This window comes from Trichoplusia ni, chromosome 20, assembly GCF_003590095.1.
Source record: "Trichoplusia ni isolate ovarian cell line Hi5 chromosome 20, tn1, whole genome shotgun sequence".
Taxonomy (NCBI): Eukaryota; Metazoa; Arthropoda; class Insecta; order Lepidoptera; family Noctuidae; genus Trichoplusia; species Trichoplusia ni.
In genome coordinates, this window is record NC_039497.1 from 5,895,757 (window position 1) to 5,913,437 (window position 17,681).

General features: G+C 35.5%; 1 protein-coding gene across 1 annotated transcript in view; it reads left to right on the forward strand.

Annotated features, from left to right (window-relative positions):
* LOC113503990 (S-adenosylmethionine decarboxylase proenzyme) overlaps positions 1-17,681 on the forward strand; it is a 33,762-nt gene that overhangs the window by 11,377 nt on the left and 4,704 nt on the right. Inside the window, exon 3 of the mRNA XM_026886145.1 lies at positions 13,214-13,415. Coding sequence (XP_026741946.1) covers positions 13,214-13,415 — 202 coding nt within the window. The remainder of the gene's footprint in view (positions 1-13,213; positions 13,416-17,681) is intronic.

The following is a 17,681-nucleotide window of genomic DNA, read 5'->3' on the forward strand; positions in this document are numbered from 1 at the left end:
AATTGAAATATATTTCACTTTTAAACTCCAGCATACATTTCTCTATGAAAAAAAAAGGCGGAAAGTTGGAAAGTTCCATGGCTGTATGTAAACACTTCGTTTAATGGAGTAATCATATGTGATACAGATATTTGGTCCAATATTGGTGAGCATGCTACCAATATTTGTTTTCGATGGAGTTCAATTTGCGTCATCACTGACTGATTAATGTTACCTATTCCTTTAAAATCTGCTTTTTCTTTGGTAACAATAAAATATTTGTACGTTTTAAAAAGGCCTTGATATTAATTTTGTTATCAGCTAATGTGAATGATCGATTGCTTGAGTGCATCCCCTTGTTATCAGACTGTTGAAATAGTGGTTGCAATCTTGTCGATAAATGTGAAGCTGGGAAAATGGTATAGGGCTTTTCTCTTTTATTTGAGAACAGAAATTAAAAAAATGCAAATGTCTTCTGACTAACAAAAGTTTTTTGGATACTGGATATAAGCAGGAACTATATACTAGTATTGACAATTTTAAAGAAACATTCAACATGTACGTTTCCCTGTTTAAACAAATATTTTCCATTCATGCAACATAACGGCGGATGGTAACAAAACTCATGATTTCAGTGTTACACACAAAACTAGTTACAATGTTTATTGCCGCCGCAATCGTAAAGTTAATGGGGTTGCTGTGGGTTCGACGTCTTAAATTGAACCGCAGAATAATGAAAATGTAGGAGGAAATTCATTGGAAGAACAATCTTTCCATAGATTCTAACGAATTTTAGAACAACAGCAACGATGGAACCATAATTTTATTGATCTCGCATCTTGATTTGATCCAAAGATGTATTATGCAAAGCAGATGCAACGCTCCGAATGACTATATCCGAACTAACATAAATAAAGGTATTCACATTCAACTACTAAATCTGGGTCACGCTAACGACGCATTTCAAATATGAAAACACAGCGCTTATAGCGTTTCGTTCTACCGGCAGATCTGACACGAGGCGGGAAGAATTCATCTATTACTCAAATTGAATTATGACAACAATAATATTATCCATGTCCAATTCAGAAAATTTACTTCTGCAAAGTTCTCTTCCAAGGCATCATACTGGGGCCCATGCTTCTGGAATGTTCGGCGAAAGCATAAGAAATGTTCGCTAGTCCACATGCACCAATGTTTAGTCGAAAATTTTGGCAGACGTCCTTGAGAATGCCCCTTACCCATCGATTTGTTTACCTCGCCGATAAAAACGGAACATCGGAACGGGTAGGCGTTATGTCATTTATTTTAAGACGCTGCCAAGTAAACTAGCTAACTGTTAATATCTGTAGGAAGCGTTTGTGCGTAAAGCTTTGTTGTTAGCGAATGTTTTTGCAAAATAATCTTTTTTTTTTTAGAATAAATCTTTCGAAACTATGAGTTGCACATCAAGGTGCTTATGAATTATAACTCCGCTAAAAAGATAGTTCCTATCTACTCGTACGTGACCCAAATTCGAGATTGCGATCCTAAACTTTTGATTTATTCAATCCTTTAAACTAGAACAAAGAGTTTATCGTGTGTGTCACTGTCTTGAAATATAGTAGCGTCGTTACCAACAGGCCTCCCGGGAGGTGGGGTGTGCCAGGGGTTGGGCGAGGGTAAGGTCAAGGTAGACGCCGCCGCGCATGCGCCCTGCACTTTAAGATGCTGATGCAGGTACTCCATACAAGCTTGCATGGCCTCTTGTGTAACGCTCAAACGTCGAATTTAAAGTCAAGCGCCCTCATGCTATAAAAGGCAGACTTTTATCCCAGTTGCTCTTTGTTCGGACCTACTTTAAATATAGAAACCTTATCACTATTACGGTGTCTATTTCAGTACCTATTATTAATGTAATCTCTTTTTATGTCTCCATTATTGCGACAAAGATTTGTCTCGCGAATATTTCTATTGTCTTCATTGCTATGGCCTCCTTACAATCTAAATGTTCAAGGATGATATCACTACTCCGGTTCATTGACCAAATATAAAATACAAAAACATATCCGAATGCTTCGCAAAAACATTTTTATTGAATGATGTATAATGAATTGCATAATAATGTTTGAGTGTTTAACTTACCTTCAAGGTCGTTGTCTGGCTGTGTCGTGTTTCATTATGTAACAATAATTTTAGCTTTATATCCATTCACGTAATGTTATTTAAACTATTTTTATTTTTCTCCTTTGTATGCTAATTGTCTTTACGCTTATTGCTTTTCTTCAAGAAACATAACACTTTCATTTAATAACATTTGAATATAGAAAAATGTATATAGATAAAGATAATGGACGGCTTAAAGGATTATTTAAGGTTTTATCTTAGAATAAACAAAATTATAGCCGTAACGTGTTGATAATAACTTTCGTGACGCGGATTAGTTTCGGACCCAACTGGAGTCCTTAATCATGAGCTGACTCCGCGGCAGCGTCTTGATAACCTGTTGAAGTTGTATAAACAAAATACAGGGTCATCTGCACTTTCGAAATATGCCTTTTCAGCAGTCTATTGCAACAGCCTCCGCATTAGAATTGGCTTTACGAATACCACATGAGACGTTTACTTTGAAACTTCAGGGTCAAGACTGGTTGGTGCCTTTTGTAAATTTTATTATGGCATATGGTATTGATAGTATATCGAAAATGGGCGAAATATTTTGATGGATTTAAAGCTAGACTAAAAAAACCGGTTAAATGCAAAGCGGACTCGCAGGAAAATCCTGCGAGTCCGCTATAAAGAAGCTAAAAAATATTATATTTTTATAAATTGTTCTAAAAACGCCCATTTTTTTACCCTTATCGTAGGCAACCCTAACAAAACATTTGAAATGCAATTTTCTTAATAGCAATTTAGGAAATCTAAAAAATAGTCTTGAGTCTTATTGCTTTGTAATTAATAAAATTTTGGTTGTCCACGACTCTTTAAATATACAAGCACTAATGTTCACCTTATCGTTCGTTTACTAATATTAGTTTGACCGTTATTTACATCACGCTATCCAAATATACGGTGGGAGTATGGGAGATTGCCAAAAACTGGATCGACATTTTAGGTCATTTTTAGAAAATTAAAAATCTGTTTACCATGCTCATGTGCCGTTTCTGTGTCTTTTAATCAAAATTTATTACCGTTGGATGCATAATTTTATAAGTAAGAGAAACTCTCATATTGAAATGATGGTTTTCTAAACATTTCACAGAGATCATTCATAAAACTTGCAAAATCATTAGCTATTAACACCTACATCGTTAAGTGAATTTTAATTAAGTATGATACAAATGTTTTTACTTTCTTGAACTCAATTTCTAAACCATTACATTCTAGTACCTCTTGATTAGCACGTGTTGCTCGGCTATTTTGTAAAGCATTTCTATTTATGTTATTGGTTAATCATTTTACCCTTTTAGAAGCACGTTTATTTTCTCGTGCAGGGCTAATTGTAACTGTTTAATTGTTTTTACGAAGCTCACTTGACATTTTCCTTATTTTTCACGTTTTTAATAAGGCTTTCGGGTATTTATTTGGATTTGTTAATTCAGTGTATGGTAATGCTATAAGTTAAATGTATGAAATACATAATGATTTACAAAAACAGCAAAATATAAATTGTTCGATGTATGAACATTTGAAAAAACAATAGCCAAAACAGAAATAAGTACATTATCGAAATTTCGGGTGAGAGTTGGACAGATGTACAGATCTTACCTATTGTATATACCTCAAAATGCAAAAATCCATTCATCATAATGCATTAGTTTTATATTATGTAAGTTCTTATGTTAACAAGCCAGTGTAGAAGCAAACAAATTTCCTAGAATCAAAACTAAGGCTGTGAAAATGACCGGCACCTGATTGAAACCTGAAACAACTACTATTACCCTGCCGAAGGTTTGAAATTCCTCCATCATCAAATTTAATAAAAGTCTTGTCATTAAAAGTTTCAGTAAATGTCTGCAATCTAGGCGTATATGATTAGTCCTTCAGGCAGGTTTCCAAAAAATATTGAAGACTTATTTCTAATTTTATCAGATCATTAAAAAGTGAGGACGATAAAAATCACTTAAGGTGTGGTAGTGGGGGCTTGTAACATCACTTACTAGTAAGCGACGATACACAAGATTTTAAATCACTGTATTCCATTCATGTTTACAAGATAAAAGTATGTATACAATAGTTTTTTTGGCAAATACCCTATCCTCCTTTAACATGCAAACGAGAATTCCATTGTCAGCTTCCAAACCCTGTTATAAAACCTAATCTATCGATACCTGCTACTGAAAGCTACATACGGTATTGATTTATCAGCTTGTCTATACAGTTGTACGTAGTGAAAGGTATTGCTAACTACATGACCTATATTTCTGAACGACGCAATTCTATCCCTATCTATAGGTAATAAGTTTATGCACTAGGTAGGTTTGTGTTGTCAGTATATTGTAGTTATAGATAGGTCCAGTTTTAAATTAATTGAGGTAAAAGCCTATTATATTTTCCCTATTTTTCCGTGGAGTTAAAAATGCTTTCTTATTTCGAAAGATGTCTGCGTACAATCTTCCGGAATAGAAGCTCTATTAATTGTCGCTGACGCACGAAATGCTTTTGCTTATAACCCTTCCAAACATTAGGGGAAAACGTACAATTGAGGCTAAAAGACGTATTTTTGGCAAGTAACTATAAAATACAAATGCAACTAGTAACAATATCAACATCATAAATTAGACACGTTATTCATAACAGTATAAAACAGCTACCATGCACTCTGAAATCGTAAATCATTTCAGCAAAGTGAAAGCAAAGCTCTGATGGTACGCCACACCCCCACCCCTAGCGGGCAACTGCGCAGTATTTCATCCCGTAGAAGTTTCTAGATCAGAATGGAACTCGGTGCATATAATTGATGTGGTGTCGCGTTCCCGCTCCCGTATCGATCGGGGCCTGCGCGCTCCCTGCAAGCAACAGGCTGTGGCGCAGTTACCTCTGAACATGTGCCTCTGTTTATTTATGTATAGTAACTCTTTTCAGCGACCTCACGATGTTGGTACTTGTCTATAAAACCTTTCTGTCCATGTTTGAGCTTTTTTAGACTGTCTCTATGTAGCCTTTGGAATTTAGCATCCTCTACAAACAATTATGAGGTTTTAACACAATTGCAAAGCGGTTGTATACTGAGCTTTTAGCAGCCCCTTCATTCTTCTTTAGGAAAATTTCCATCAAAGATTTTATATTAATAATTCTAAATATATAAATACTTAAGCTGCTTTCAGCAAGGCTTTCGACTTTTCGATTTTCGATATTTCATCTTGGAAAACTTGTTGATCTATTTTTAGCTGTAAGTCCCGGCTTATTTGTTGAGTATTTTGAAAGGTTGCTATTCAATTAGCGAGATCTTTTGAGGTCTCTAGCTCATTACAGCGGCATGTATATATTTCGGAGAATGGTCCAATATAGCACAGATTATTGATCATATTTATTAGATTTCATACACTTAGCTATATTTACCTCATTACAGGAAACTTTTCGAATTCAATATCATGTACAGATAAAACATTACATGTGGGCGTGCAACGTCACACCAAAAACATAATATTACATGAACACAATATTGCCAATTCTGGTTTTATCTGGTCTCGTCTAGTTTCTAATCTGCTAGCTCTGCATTCATTGACTGACTGATATCCGAGTGTAACAGTCGAGTTCAATAACATACCGATTTATTGCGTTCACGTGAACTTTTGACCTACTTGTGATATAAGACTTATCGTACATATTCTACGTAAAGTGATACGTTTGCAAGACTGATTAATTAAACAGGATGTTTAGGTTTGCAGGGTTTTTTTGCTAGCTTTTTTTATTAACGTACCTATTATACTGTTAATGCGGATGCTCCTGAAATATGTATTGCGACTGTTTATAAAATTGATAATATTTTGCAATAGTTAAGCCCGGTCAATTCCCTTACATGACAGAGACTCAAACTTTATTTAAAGCATTTATTTTGAGTAGAGCAGGCAGATGATGATGAATTCTTGTTTATTTCTTTAAATGAATCAGGTTATACCTATCATAACTATATATTCCGGCATTAAAAACAAACAAAAGTCGAATTGTTATTTCACCTACCTGAAAATTAAACAAAAGAACCCTATTTCGCCCTTCTAAACGTTCCACGTTCGTGTCGATAGTGAATAAATCTATTGAGGTGTTAAAATCATAAAGTCTTATATTTGTATACGAAACGGTAACATTTCAGCTAATCGGGCCAAGTTTCAGCAAGGTCACTGGGTGACTAATACTGAGCGATGCTTCGCTTTACGATTTTGTAGTATATAGCAATAATATTATGGAGTTTGTGGACAGCGTGATTGTATTATAAGATATTACTTTCGCGTTTATCGTGAAAGTATTATTTGTATTGTCTCTTTTCGGCCTGGGTTCAATATTATGAGAAGGGAATCGTAAATGGAGACCATGGAGTAAATTGAAATTTTCTATTTTACCTACACTGTATAAATTGAATTATTTATAAGCTTTGCGACTTGTAAGACCGTTTTGTTTTCTTCATGTCTGTTTTTTAGTTTCATGCGATCGAAAAACTAAATTTAACCATTACAAGTTTTTTTGCTACTCATTTCTGTCCCACTATGTATGATGAAAAAAGTTAACATTATCTCCTTGTATCTCCTCCTCAGTCCAGAGCTTTGCTTCCTCTGTTAAATGATATTATAGCTTTCGTTGAAGAATCTCAGCTCGTCTCACAATCTCTACTCGACAATTACAATTACAATTGCAATTGTCTTATCATTAAGTCACCATATCACATGGGACACACACCCGCACCACGATTACCCCACACCGCCTTATCATCCGATTAAAAGATACGAACGTTCTAGACATAACGACGTTGACTCTCAGCTTAACTGATAACGGAGATAGCATTGATAACGCTATCACTTGGGAAATCTCATGTAAATAAACAGCAACAGATTTGATTAATACGTTTATTATAAAGGTTTATGTTGTTGTGTTGTGTAATATGTATTTGATTTAAGTCCTTTGTCGTTCTCTATCAGATTGATGTTCGCTTTGGTTTTAGATATCGATTTTAAATAATTTGACTATTCTTAATTCATTTCCTTCATTGTGGAAACAAACTATTATCAGACAATCATATGCTGAAATTATTGCTGGACTTAGACATTCCTCAAGATGCAAGTGCCATACTATCCTATGAGTTGAACCAAGTTATTAACTATCTCTGTACCAAGTTTCGTCTAAATCCGTTTAGTGGTTTTTGCATTAAAGAGTAAAATTTATTTATACATATTTGTACATACAAACTTTCGCGTTAATAATATTTGTAGGATCATATCAAATTGAATCAACGTGCCTTACCATGTGCAGATTGACTAGCGTGGAGTAAACGTGCGAAATCTCCACATACGCAGTAATTATACTTACAATTATAATGATTGGTAAGATGCACGTCATACCAACGTCACTTATCTGTCTCGCAGCGTGCGGGGACCAAGTTCACCTTGCTTGGAGTTATTGTGTCACTAGGACCTGACTGATATGCATGCATGTTGAAATAGGTTATTTATATATCTATTAAGATGTAATTGTAACAGTTTATAGATAAACTTGCAAGGGAAAATTATAATGTTGGGAATTGAAGGGGTTTCTTTACGATGCAGTGGAACAAAGGTGGCTGAACAGCAAAAAACGTCAAATGTGAAAGGGGGGAGGATAAGTCCAGCAAAGTAAAACAAGTTATTCTTAAAAAAATGAATAAGAATAACGTTTGAAACTTATATCATAATTAAAGACAACAGCCAAGCTCAGCAAAATGAAAATAAGATGATTCAAAATCATTTGAAGTCGTATTAAAATGTTCATAACCTTATTCGGTAGACGGTGCCTGGCTGTAAGCAAAAACTACATTTTGGCACCCATTATCCCAGTTTTGAGAACCGGATTGTTTTCGGAGACCCATAATTATGTCGAAAGCAGGTTGGTTTGGGAACTGTTAGCTTTTTGCTGGTACAACTTATTTGTAAATGTGTGTAACCTGTAATGACAAGTTGGGAAAATTTGAGCTTCAGACATTTATTGTGCTTGATAATCTAAATGCTAAGTACCCTTTCATCAAAACTTAATTATGATATCGTCCTAGCCGATTTCCCACACAATGGCTAGTGTCTCAAGACACCATGACCGTAAATCAGGTGCAGGACCAATTTATGTGCCTTCTGAAACACGGAAGCTGTGATATCTATTTCAAAAAACACAGGCAGTGCCGAACTTGAGACCTGGCAATCACAACCTCATCAAAACCTACAATAACCTCTAAATTGTCTTCAAATCTGACGCTATACAAATACAGGCAAACAATAAGTATGGTCTATTTATGTCCCCGTAACAAGATAAACTGTTGGTGACCATACCACGTGCTCGTGCAGTGCACTTTTCTTATTGAGCGTGATTGATCAATCGGGTTGACTCGGTAATCATCGGATAGAAGCGTTAAATCAATTGACTCGCTATTATCCGACGATTTGGATCAATCTTTATAAATTGTTTTGCATCTTTTCTGATGTATTATGTAGGTCGCTGGGCAGTCGTCAAGGGCGGGATTGAATGTGAAAAGCGATAGAAAATATCTTAAGGAGTTTCCCATGTTATTGTCAATATTTTTCCCGTTTTCTCTTTCTCAGTATAACCATGATTATGTCATATACCCGCGATTTGAAGGACCACAACAGCGCTTTACTTCTAATTACGAAGATAGCCAATACCAAAACACTGACTTTATTTACACCATAAATGAAAATCGGGATTCAAGTTAAAATAATGAACCCTACCAAAAATACGTCGACAAAATTCCCTCTCTATAAACAGTCATTTGTCCGTTATAAAGCACCTCAAACGCCCATATAAATCAATATCGGGAGTCGAGATGAAATCAGTAACGTTCAAGTGAGATGCAACATGCAACGCATCGATTCGTCTGGTTGTCATAGTGACGGCTCGCCTCCCTCCAGCTATTGAGCGGGGTTACCTGTAGAACTTATATTGTACCTGCGTAGTTAGTGCTTATGTACTACCTAAGAGCCCTGCGCGGGCCTTATGTTACTTGGGTAGTCGGGTGAAGGGGCGACGGTTTGGATTCGTTTATGTATAATAGCGCCATTTTATAGTATTTGTTGATGTTTTGTGGTAGCTTGTTTTTGATTTGATCGTTATTTGCTTGGTTTAGTTGTTTAAAAAGGTAAACAATCTTGGTATGTCGTTTTAAAGAATAATGTAGTTACTAATGTAAAACGACAATAAAGTTTACCAAATTAAGTATACCACTGTAATGTTAGTCGTGTATTTATTTAAAATATGTTTGTATAAAAAAATAAAACCAAGATTGTTTTACCTTTTTTTAATCTACCTAAATCAATCGAATACTTAGTCGATACTTGAACGATGTCTGTCGTAAAATGACTTGTGAAATATTGTCAGTATATCAATTGTCAAAACCTGCCTAAATAACGTCATCTGTATCTTCTGATTCCATATTAATGCATGGATAAACTGTAAAAAGCAATTATTTATAAAAGAGAAAAGTACCTACTTGTAGCAATTAAAATAAACTAATAAATTAAAGATTAAGTCAATGTCTTATAGCACACTCCAGGAACGTGTTAAAGTTAATCGTGTTTACTATATTACATAATAGTTATCGCGCAAAGCATTGGCATTGATTGTGCACGTACGACCATAAAGGGAGACCTCAGAAGGTCCAAACCAAGAAATTACCTACATTATGACGATGACGAATGTATATGCAGCTGTCGCATTATTATTTATCTCATAATATGAAGCAAGCATAGTGCTAAGTTGGGTGTTAAGTATGTCATCTTACAAAAGAAATATTAATCATTTTTGTTAATATTAAAAAGACTTAAAAATTTACATTTGTTAACGTTGTATAGGGTATTCTTTGGGTGTACTAAAACGATTTTTTTTTTTGTCTTTATGCCAGTTTTAAAATATCTGCTATTTTCTGAGCATCACTTTATTTATTAAACCGTAAAATATAGTGGGCACTGCTCAATTAGTACATAATATATGAATTGGTCATATTAATATGTAGTTAGATATAGTAGTTTTAATTGTAAATATTGTTTTTTTTACTGTTGTACCTAACCCAGCTGTTGCTCCATTTGACCCAAAGGTTGACAAGTAGATAATTTCTTGCGGAATTAAGCCCGCCTTATGTATCACTACTATACATTAAAGTTTAAATAAATATGCGTAAATAACTTTGTCCGTCATAGCAATTGGTCATCGGACCACACGACACATTAACACAGCAATATTTACGACTGTGATAAGCAGGGAATGCAACTCGTGGCGCGTGGAGGTGATTCATATTTGCGCGGAGTGAACATTCTGTTTCACGTCTGCATTCTGTGGCGCGTGGTTCAGTACTGATGACTGTTACTTAAATACATTGTATATAATGTGTGATGGATCGTGTTTGTGTGTGTGTGTCGAGACGGATGCATTCACTTGATTTATTGCGAGCTATCGGGAATCTGGGAACTGATATTGACACGTCTTTATAACGTGGTTTAAAGGCTATATGAAGACGTTATGCATGAAACTATTGTTGTAGAAGTGAGATGCAACTATGCACAGTATATCGCGCTGTCTTATTTCCACAATAGCAACAGTATTGAAGAGTACACGGTACAGACACATGCATTTGATTAAATGTTAATTAACACATTTGCGTGGGGTACGTTTTTGTTACATTTATATCTGTCCAACATAACCCCGTCTTGACCTAAGATAGATATGTAATCACAGTTTAATGTTCAAAGCGTTATGGGAAGTCTAATGCGTAAAACCCAAATTAAACATTGTACTGATGTGTTATCTGACCTGATAAGGTGTGATAGTCTCACATGACTTGAGGTCAACTAATATTGACCTCAGATAGAGGTCCGTAGTACGTTCGTACTTTAAAAATACCTATTTATCAGAACCTTATCAATGTCTGAATAAGGAAATATTATTCTAAACTTTGCAATCCGTTATTATTATTAAATAACGCGTCTATGTACTCGTAATACATGTAGGCTACAAAATAGCACATTTAAAACCTCATGTATTCTTTTACATAGACAGCTTCCCGTATCGCCCACCCTTCACCGCTTGCTAAGTGCTCTGGCTGTGAAGAAGAAACGGCGCAAAAAACTCCACAGCATTGTTAGCACAGATTAGCAAATACTTATATTACATTAATTACCGTCCGTCGGTTTCCAATTTGATAGAGCTAATAAATAGGCTGTACTACGATAACCAGACAAATAATAAACAAATATTCTCCCTTAGTATACATCACATACAAACGTCAATAGATAAATAATTTCCAGACACAACAAACACCTATTCTCAATGTTTGATTGTTGCGAGGAAAATATCGATAAAAGTCTAATTATATTGTCAAGTAGACAGTCTCTTCAGCATTCTTCTAAAACTTCTAACTCTTGAAAATAAAATTCAATATTAACTACTCTTATAACATGTATTTTGCTGGTAGGTCCATAATTTGAATACCATTGTTTAGTAAAAAAAATCGCATAAGGAAGTTTAAGAATCAACGCATCGAATATTGCTCAGATGTCAAAACAAATTCATCTTCATTCACGGAAAACAATGATATTAAACTGTTAAATATTATAATTATCTGTTCCAGACATTGCTAACTGCTTTTCAAATATTGATTTATTCATTAGGCTTGTACACACAAAATATTTAACGTATTATCATAATGTGATGCGTATTTATTTATCTAGTATTTAAACGAATATAACATTCATTAATAGTCAAATAATCATTTTATCTGTTACTTAATTTAACTAGTACTAGCTGTGGCGCACGGCCCCGCCCGCTACAAATCGAAATGGATCCCACGGGAACATAAAATCGGAATAAAAACTATCCTATGTGTTAATCCTGGTTGTAACTGTGTACCAAGTTTCGTCTAAATCCGTTCAGTGGTTTTTGCGTGAAAGAGGAACAAACATCCAGACATACAAACTTTCGCGTTTATCATATTAGGAAGTAGAATTTATAACATTTAAACATTTATTAATAGATTAATAATCATGTTGTCTGTTACTTAGTTTAACGTTGACACTTGTTTAAGTACTTTATAAATAGTTATTGATGTTTAATAACTTTAGTAAATACTAGCTGTTGCCCGCGACTTCCTCCGCGTGGTTAAAAGATATAACATAGGCATTTTGGAACGAAAGCCTTCGACGATTAATATTTTTCCCCGTTTTTGCCACATGCCATTGTTTCTTCGCTAGTATCAGTTGCAGCGTGATGTTATAGCCTAAAACCTTCCTCATAGAGTGGTCTATTGAACACGATTTTTTCAATTTGAACCAGTAGTTCCTGACATTAGCGCGTTCAAACAAACAAACAAACTCTTCAGCTTTATAATATTAGTAAATATGATTTTGGCCTTCCTAATGGTCGCGGTTGCAGAGAAACCGGTTTGACATCTTTTCGGTTTATGTTTTTGTGTGTTAATTGCTGCCTCGCCCTAAATTGTTAACGCTATTATTGTGTTTTGGGACAATAATTAAGATAAAAATGGTTTATAATATTACACTGTTCTATTAAAGGAATAATAGGACGCTTAGTGTTTTAGGTCAAGCTATTGTATAAGTCATTGAAGTCCATACCATATTGTGTACCTACAAAATATATGTGATATAAGCTAACATTGATTTAATAGAAATAATTATAATCTTACGGTATTTTTTTTTTTCAAAATTCATATTGGTAACGGTCTGTCAAACGATAATTGTATGTTATTCAACTCTGATAAGCAGAAAGCATTTTTTTATGGTTCTTCTCCATAGAAATAAAATATTGGGATCGCGCAACCAATACACATTACATTTTGAAGGTGTCTGAAAAAGATACATTGCAATAATCCGACTGCTCGGGTAACCGACTGGTCGAGTTGACATCACCACGCCAAACCGACGCGCGTAGGACAAGCATTCGATTCTTTTCCTTAGTCTGGGTGTCTTTGTCCATTTGACTTGAATGATGAATAATAAAGAATAATATTCCTTAATGCTCAATGCTTCTCTTATCTTGAATGTTTTGTCCTCAGCGAGAGCAGCATGTTCGTGTCCCGTCGCCGCTGGATCCTGAAGACGTGCGGCACGACGACCCCGCTGCGCTGCGTGCGCGCCGTGCTGGGGCTCGCGCGCGACGTGGCCGGCCACGCGCGCGTGCACAACGTGTTCTACTCGCGCCGGGAGTTCGCACGCCCAGCCGCACAGCTGCAGCCGCATGATAACTTCGATTCTGAAGTAAGTGGCTGATAATTTGAAGGTTTGGCTAGTTAGACATTAGGAAAAAATGCTTAGGAAATAACATCTAGATCTCATTGAAGAAAAATGTGGTGCAACTTCCTCCCGTTTAGAATTCCCAGGATACTAAGGTTTCAATTCATAAACCGTCATCACCACTTTTTAAAGTAATTCTTCGTATTTAACAGAAAACCTCTTTAAGCCGCTTAATATTAAATTCACACCTGAGCCCACTTCGCAACTTTAACCCTTTAAGCATAATGGATAACGGTTCCAGACTGCTTGTAATGGAGGATGTTGAAAAAAAACCTACTTTAATGTAACTCTTTAACCAGCAATGATCATGGATGATCATGATCATTCTCCTCTATACAAATCTTGAATACAACCTTGGATAAGTCAAAGTCATCAGCAAACAAGCACTGCACTTGTCGACTGATTACCGTGTGAAATATGTATTCATGTTCCACATAACAGATTGATCAGGCGAGTTATACCGCTTCAGTGAAGCGCTCCGTCTATTAGCCCCAGATACGTACCAATGTTCAAGTCTCCGATTGGTTCACGCTTCGACTCATCGGCCCCTGGTCTAATTAACCTGAAAATTGTCTAGCTTAAATTTATATTTATTTTTTACGTTGGTTAACAAAAATTGCAGAAGTTTGTTCAGGTTAGGTGAGTTAAAGAGTTTTTGAAAAGTTTAATATTTGTAGGACGTTGAAGGTCGGTAGGCTATATCTGTAATCCTGTAGATTTTATTGCATTTTGATTTCTGTATGATATTTAGAAGTTGTATTTGTTTAAGCAAATGTAATCGTGGCTTACGATACAAAAATTTCTCTAATTAGTCAAATGTTGAATAAAAAAACATTCTACGGGAAAAATATTGTCCATGTTTTCATAATTCCAGGATATCTTTTATTGCACAATCTGATTGTCATTCAATTTTCTTGTGAGACATACATCGCAAAAAATGTTATGAAATTTGACTCTTGATAAAAGACAGCCGTAGGAGACAAACGGACGAACGTTGTAAGTTGTTGTATCGTTACAATGTGTGAATGTGTAATTCTCAGTACTGATAAATATCTGCACCTAGAACCTAATAGTAGGGAGCATAGACCGCTGTTACATTGTTTTTTCATTGTGCAAGCAGTTCGGAAATTTTAATCATTTTGATGATAAAGTTGTTTAAATGCAGGATTATTTATGTTGTAGACAATGTTTTCAAGTAGCCCTAGGAATATCTTCATAAATAAGTCTGCGGAAAATACAAAACTGTTCCCAAAAAAAAAACTGTCAATTCAACTCGAATTTTAACAAAAAAAATCTTATACGAAATTGTTATCATCTGTTTAAGATTTGTGTAGAAGGGAAGGAAGAAACTGGAAACTCTACCTAATCTTAATCAGTCATTCTTAAATTCACTTGCAGTCCAAAAATACTTAAAAATTACACAATTTGCACGCACTCGTAAAGTTTTTGAATCGCTCGAAGCGGCTGTGATAACGGGACAGATAAGCTTTACCCGTGGCTGTGATGTCAGCGCAGAGGTTATTGAAGTGAACTTATTGAATCATCTCCTCAATTGATAGCGTATCTCAGACGCGTAGGTACGCACCTAGAGCGGCATGTACGAATTATCAGTATTGTTAGTAATGGGTACGTAATAGCCGCTTGTTAACTTTTTGCAACGGTCAGGAATTTAATCCCTGTATTGCGGGGGGCTTCACGAACATGTCACATGCACAATACCCAGTCCACTAAGAACAAGCATTCGAGGAGAGACTGTTAGACTTGTAATTAACATTTCTTTTCTTGTAAAGCGATTGGAAATGTAGAAATGTCTTTTGTTTAGGGACTTGTTGCTGGCTGTTGTGAGCTGACCCCTTGGTCTTATGCTTCTAATTATGAGTTCCATTCCCATCCAAGACAAATGCTTGTGTGATGGTTGTATTTAGAAATATGTATATGCGATATACAAGCTTTCTGTATGAAAGTAAAACAAAAAGAGCTGACCTTTACCGTTTTGTCAAGCTTCCCAAAGAAGCCTTGTAAAAATAAATACCTAAATATATAAAAACCTTCCTCGTTTCTTAACATTAATAAGGGAATGAACTTTCTCGTAGTCGTGTCAAAGCTCCAAGCTTACATTTCAAGCGGTAATTCTATTTCAGTAAGAATGGTGTAGCATGCTTACAAGTCGCGTGTTCATTTCAGACCATTTCATATTTCCCTTGTGTGACAAAGTTGCTTGTCGTGTTACCGCAGTGTATAAATTGATTTATTTTCGTACCTAGTGTTCCTATGAACGGCAGACAAAAAATAGTCAAGTGCGATTCGGAGTCGCGACAGTGAGGGTAAAAGTAGTCTGAAGATAAAATAATCAGTTTGATGACAAATAAACTTGTGTGAGAATCCTGTAATTTATTTATCACCCGCCAACAAATGTACCTAAGCTTGTAAAAGACCGTTGCTTCAATCTTTATTTGTGAAAGCCATAAATCCTGGTGACTGACGAACATACAGACAGCGGATTCTCTGTAATACACTTTTATCCTTAGACAACCTATACAAGGAAACCCACCACATTTATTACAATAATTACGCATTGGAAAGTACGTCAACAGTTTCTTTGGAATATATTAATTAAAATTTTAATGGCAACCACAACCAGGGACCGGCCGGATACTCATTGAAAGGGTTTTTGAAGGGGTTTTTTTAAGCGCTTCAAGAAAAAACCCTATGACATATGTTACACCTTCGAACGGATTACTGGAACCCTGTTCCGAACAGGTTACCCTTTACTACCCTGTAACACTGTAACAGGGTAACCCACTCCAACCTAACACAATGCAATATGCACTCTGTATCATAGACATTAGTTTGAAAATAGTATAACCACGAGCGCACGTGACATCTTACCGCCCAGCGGCGCCATTGTTGCATTTACCGAGCGACTTGTAAACATGGAATAAAAATCATTGTGGATATGATCTTACAGTTTAATTTTGCTTGTCGCACTTTTCAAACGTTGTGATATATATTTTTCGTGTCTATACTTGAAGACCAGGGTCGATAATTTTTAAAACCAAAAAAAAATAGTAGGATGAAACCCATTAGAAAAGGAGGGGAATATTATAAAAATGAAAGGAAAAATAATTTACGGGTGATCTGAGGTCGGGACGGGGGTGGGAGTGACATTTGAAGAGAAAAAAACGGTTTTTATCGATTTCCGGCAAAACTAAAATTCGTATCGAAAAAAGTCAAATGGCAAAGTTCTAAAAGAAAAAGATCTAAAACTTTTGTGTTTACATTTTTTTCACATAACCTCAAAATTTATGTGAAAAATCTAAAAAACCAAGATTGTGGTTTTTTATTTTTATCTTTTACCAAAATTTATTTTTGTAACGAAATTTGGTGAAAACGTACTTTTTTGTGTCCCAAATACGCTGTAATTTATTTTTATATTCAATCGAAAATTCACCCGTGAAATCTTCTCAGAAAATGCAAAAAATGAAAAAAAACTTGTATTCGATTTTTTTTAAAATTATTATAAATAATTTCATCTAAAAAATTTGATCTCATTTTGTGTTCAATAGACCAATAATCGAGGAAGGTTTTAGGCTAGGTATATAAAATTACGCTGCAACTAATAGGAGCGAAGATTTAATGGAAAATGTGGCAAATACGGGGAAAAATATTAATCTTCGAGGGCTTTCGTTCAAAAATTCCTAATTTTATATCTTCTAACCACGCGGACGAAGTCGCGGGCAACAGCTAGTTACCTATATGACGTTTCGCGCGTAGGTAGTTTGTCCGAGAGGCGCGACGCGTCGGCGATAGAAGAAAATCAGCTGTAGTCTTAGTAAAGCAATGAGGGGCCGCTAGGGTGCAAGTATGCAGCTCAAGTTTAGTGGGTAATTCAGGGTAACACGAATAAAAGCCTTTCGTGAAGGTAACCACTTCAAAGGGTTAAGTTATTGAAGGGTTAACCCCTTCACGTGGTTACCATAATGAAGGTGTTAACCATTTCGCTGGGTTTCGAGGATGTAACTCGAACAAAAGGTAACACTGCGATATGAGTTACCCCGTGTACGGGTTACCCTGTCAAACGGCTTAACTCTAAAGTGGGGTTGTCCGGTCCCTGACCACAACACTGAGTGTCTTTCCAACCAAACAAAAAATATTAGGTACACCACTAAAAGACTTGCGGCTCTACTAAAATTATTCTCATTTTCCAAACTTATCATTTTCTTTAATTTA